The sequence below is a fragment of the Octopus sinensis genome, linkage group LG4 (genome assembly GCF_006345805.1).
Source record: "Octopus sinensis linkage group LG4, ASM634580v1, whole genome shotgun sequence".
Lineage (NCBI taxonomy): Eukaryota > Metazoa > Mollusca > Cephalopoda > Octopoda > Octopodidae > Octopus > Octopus sinensis.
In genome coordinates this window covers 38,589,270-38,594,725 of record NC_043000.1, presented here as the reverse complement: position 1 = coordinate 38,594,725, position 5,456 = coordinate 38,589,270, and the positions used below count along the sequence as shown (strand labels likewise).

The 5,456-nt window shown below is 38.2% G+C and overlaps 1 protein-coding gene across 1 annotated transcript in view; it reads left to right on the top strand.

Moving 5' to 3' along the window:
• LOC115211034 overlaps positions 1-4,591 on the top strand; it is a 133,667-nt gene extending 129,076 nt beyond the window's left edge. The window contains exons 8-9 of the mRNA XM_036502622.1: positions 131-286; positions 4,533-4,591. Coding sequence (XP_036358515.1) covers positions 131-286; positions 4,533-4,591 — 215 coding nt within the window. The remainder of the gene's footprint in view (positions 1-130; positions 287-4,532) is intronic.
• The last annotated feature ends 865 nt before the right edge of the window (positions 4,592-5,456 follow it).

Below are 5,456 nucleotides of genomic sequence, written 5' to 3'. Positions count from 1 at the left end.
ACAAAATGCATTTTAAATCTTAATTGGAGATATTGCCAAATGTTAATTTGTAACAATTAAAAGATAATAGGAACATGTTTTAGTAATGGCGGTTTGTTGTAATTATTAAATCGATATCATCTCATTTCAGCTTTCAAGATTCAAATATGGTGGATTGAAGACCCAATTTTTACAACCTTTCCTGACCGTGTCGATCGGGATCTTCTAGAACTGGACCCCCAAGAAGGAACAGTAGAATTGCTAAACGAAAATTTAAAGCTCTCCCAGAGAATGAGTGGTTCACCCGGTAAGTATGGATGCAATTCATTTATGTTTATCCAGTACAAATACGTATTAAATATGCGTCAAATGCAAACGCACAGTATACTATACACCCATATATACATGTATATATATATATATATATATATATGTCTGTGTGTGTGTTTCCAAAAACTTTAAACGTTTAAATAACGAAACTTTTTTCGTTGAAAAATACAAAACACGTCTTAATATGCACGCATAACCAACTTTTGTCTTTTTACTTATTTCAATTCATGATTACATCACTGTACATAAATTCCCTACTAAACAAGGTTTTTGAAACTTGTCTCTGTCTGTACACATATATAATCCCCACCCATTACCGAAAGCTGAACAGTTATCTCCCTTACCCACAACAATAACAATAATAACGACAACCAATTACCTCCCTTCATTTATCTACTTGTGAAGTAATTCACTCGTGAGTTTCATCACACAACATGGACCAAATTTCTTCTTAAGAGAAAGTATATATTCAAATAAGTAAAACATAATATCATGAATAGCGATAGCGAAACCGGTCGATATATTAAAAATTATATTAAAACTATCTAAGTGTGCGTATTTTCCTTTTTTAATTTCTTATATACATTACAACTCACCAAGTGGGGATAATCGAAATTCCTCTTTTCTGTGACTACCATATATATATATATATAATTTCCGTATGATAAAGGCAAATCATTTTGTTCGCTCTGTAACGATGAACTGTATTTCATCCTGTTCTCAGAGAATCCTCTTGTAAACACGTTTAAAGAACCCGTTTATCGTTACAAACATTGGCAAAAACATACCTATAGTTCTTATAAGTGATTTGGACCTTTAACTGTCTTCTTAAATTTCACTTCCACTAAATATATCTATTTCCATGACTTTAACCATTATTCCTATTCACCTATTGCACTATATTTCTCCACTTAATTTTCTGCTAATTTCTTTCTTCCTCCTCCTTCTCTTTCTGTAAATTGCCTTTGACGTTATATATATAAACGTTTTTTTTTTTTAAATATCGTACCAGCGTTCTCTTCATCATATATGCAGTAATAACATTTGGCTAAAATGTCTTTTTGATGCATTTTGTTTCTCTTCTTTTTTCCCTGATAAGAAGATTGCCTTGTTTTACATTATTTTATTCCTTCTGGAATAATACCAATGTTTTCTTCTAAACATATGTCGGACGTATAGATTTCAATAACACCTGCATTTAACTCCATATATATATATATATATATATATATATATATATATCTATATATATATATACATATAAATTATCTAGCTTTCCCACAAACCTTTTGTAGGTCAATGTGAAATTCTGAGCTATTCAAATATTTATAGATTTCTACACTTTGGCTGCCTTCACTCAGAGACTACTACATGTTTCATTGATAAGACGTTACTTTCTTATCTTTTACTTGTTTCATGCTGGGGCGAGACATGAAGTGGTAGGCGATCAAATTGACCCTAATTTTTAAATACAAAGTTTAGTATTCTTTCCGTCAGCCTCTTTTGCAGGACTTCTCGGTAACGAGGTCGCAAAGTAACACCAGATGATAAGCGGCGATGCTGGAGCAACCACAGAAAGACACACACATGCACACATAACTATTCACATCCACACACATATATGCTATGTAACATATGTACACACATATTTCCTATATACAGGGTGCGATGGGTAAATTGTCATGAATTTATATTTTTACTCTCGCGTATGCGCATTGTTTCGTTTTGATTTTGTCGACTACACAGTATAGTAGGGTCAGTTGGGCACCATCTGTGAGAAAGGCAGAACCATGTCGCAATTCATTCAGCCATAATTTGGAAACGACATACTGTACTGCTTGACATTCGCGCCGGAGCCTCCAGTACGAACATTTCAAAGTGTTTGGGTGTTAATCTGAGGACAGTGCAATCTCAGGACATGTACCGAGAGTGATAAAAATCAAACACCCAGTCAACATCATGGTGTTTGAAGTGATCACAAGTGATGGCGATGTTATGCCTCCATTCATCACAGACACATCACAGAAGCCTACATCAAGTGCCTGGAGCAGGTAGTGCTGCCCTGGGTCAAGAGGGTGGCTGCTGGAAGACCCAATATATAGCAACAGGACTCTGCACCATGCCATACAAGCAGGAGAATGCAGTCATGGCTGAGAAACAATTTTAGCAACTACATCACCCCAACCATCAGGCTACTTAACTCTCCAGACTGCAACCCCCTTGATTATTATGTGTGGGACGCAGTTGAGTGAGGGACCAGCAAAACTCCCTATAACACCAAAGATGAAATAAAGGCAAGGGTCATGGCAGCATTCACCAACTTAAACAAGGAGGCCGCCCAGAAGAGTTGGAGGAGATTCAGAAGTCGTCTGGAGGCCGTGGTTGAAGCCAATGACGATTTTGGTGAATAAAGTTACTCTTTAGTATTTCAAGATATTTTTATGTAATTTTGGTAAATATATCATGCATGCGCGCGTGCACACACGCACACACATTCATACAGACACACAGACTCACACTGAAACACACATGATACCCATAGCTGCTAGAAATAGCACCTAAATAGCCCTCAAAGCATACCTTACCGTTTTATAGAGAAATCATGATATGTTCCATTACATGATCCTAGATTCAATGCTTGAAAATAATATGAAGGCAGCGAGGTTGCAGAAACGTTAGCACGCCGGACGAAATGCTTAGCGGTATTTTGTCTGCCGCTACGTTATGAGTTCAAATTCCGCCGAGGTCGACTTTGCCTTTCATCCATTCGGGATCGATAAATTAAGTACCGGTTGCGTACTGAGGTCAATCTAATCGACTGGACCCCTCCTCCAAAATTTAGGACCTTGTGCCTAGAGCAGAAAAGTTTGAGAAAAATATGAAATAGTCATAACCGGAACACATATCTTTGAACATAGATCGCTTTGAAATTCGCCACAGTCTAAATTCTTAAACAAAATATCAGCATTTATTTCTTTATTATTATTTTTTTTTCATTAAATCATTCAGTCTTTTTTTCTATTGTAAATGTTGGCTAAAATTAATTAATGTTCCTTTTATACTATCATGCCTTGCAAACAACTTGCAAGTGCTACCAGTCAAAAGCTCCGTATACCGGAAGCCAGCAAGTGTATGGGGTCATCGGGAGAGAATGGGCGTCGTTTCGGGGCCTACCTCTCGACGGCATCAATGCGCACCGCCCTCACTGATATGAGGCCCCGCTTGCTAGATCAGCTGGTTATCAAATTAAGCTCAATATCCTTCTAGCCATCGCTCATCGTCTCTTTTTAACCAAATCCAGTGGCTAGCCTTCTCCACTGTAGATTGGATTTCGGTCATGGTGGTATTGACTTTACGATGAGTTAGGCCTAGCGATAACAACAGTCGTCTCACACTGTGTCCAACGAACCCTCTATATCCAACTTCGATTGGAAAATGTTCCGCTTTCCAGCCTGCGTCTTCACATTCCTCGAGGAGGTTTATATAACGGTTAAATTTTCGAGCCCGAGCGGCGTCCATATTATCTTCATGAGGAACCGTTAGCTCGACTATATTTACAACTTTCTTTCTTTCACACCACATCAAAATATCTGGGGTTTTTTTCGTAATTGGGATGGGAAAGAAAACCTGGCACCCAGGTAAATCTGCAGTTACCTCCCATTGAAAATGTTTTATCATAAAATATAATTTACTTTATCTTTTACTGGTTTCAGCCATTGGACTGCAGCCATGTCGGGGCTATAGTAAAAGATAATTGCTCAAGGTGTCACGCGGTAGGACGGAGACTGAATCCACCTGGCTGCAATGAGCTTCTTGGCTCTATAGCCATGCATGCGCCTACGTAATTTGACGGTTTAAGGAAGCGATGTCTATGCTGTATCTATTCGAAACAAGTAGAACACTAAAGGAAGCTGACTCTTTGATACACTAATCGATCAATTATGACCGGAGTGAAATAGAAAATAATGATTGATTGGTAGAATTAAAGAAAAACGATCATTGCCATCATTGTTTTTTGATAATCTCGTGTTGGTATCTCATATTTCTAATATGTCTCCTACCACCCAAATAACACGAGATTTGAGAATCTTTGATCGTTGACTGAGAATTTAAAAGAAAACGCTTTTAAAATATCAAAATACTTTCTTTTCGATCCTGCCTTAAATCAAAACGATAAAAGTGTTATTGTGATTTTCTCCGTGTCCTCATCTATACTCATAAAGGTTACAATCATGAGTACAAACGGTTTGAATGGGGTTTCTACGAAGGATATGTTGAATAACGCTACTCGACAGGGTACGTGGCTCCGACATCAAGCAGACTTTCCATGCCGAGTCGTAATTTCTCTGCATTGAGAGTTCGCAGCTCCTGTACAACTGGCATGCGATTAAAATGTTGCAGGAAAGATTCTGAAAAACATACTCTTGAAGCCGAGTCAACCGGAAGAACACCGCGACACAGGCAAACCAGTGAGACGTTTGGGTAATATGCAAGGTCTTGTCGTTTGGAATCCAGCTGAGAAGTGTGATGTCGGTTGTTTCTGATATGCCGTTCTGGTGAGGAACTCCTGAGGACTCAGCCTCAACGACCCTTCCAGCAGAATATGGATGGATGGAAATAATGTTTGCACAATTTGCTGACAGTTTCTGACAGGATGATTGTGCAGTGGCACCTTCCCCGCTACGGTTAATTAAAACGAGTAATTAAAAGTATCAAGCTGTTACGAATTGGAATGATGAAACAGTTGTTTACAGCATAAATACTGTCTATAAAATATTGCAATCGCTTGTTTTCCTAAATAATGCAAGGCAGCTATCAGAATTGCTAAGTTTAACGAATGTCCCCTTTTGATGTTGGCGTTTGAAGTTTGAATAACGATTGGTGTCTGTTGAATTAACTGGAATCAGAGATAAACGGAGAGAAGGACAAAGAGAGAAAGATAAAGAGACAGAGAGGGAGAGAAAAGGAAAGGAGAGATAAAGAAAGTGAGAGAGAGTCAGACAGACGGAGACAGAGCGAGCAGATGTCCGCGTGATTTACATAACAAACGATATCCTTTGGATTGTGAGGTTATCTTTCATTATTTACTTGTCTCAGTCATTTGACTGCGGCCATACTGGGGTACAACCATCAACGATCTAGTCGAA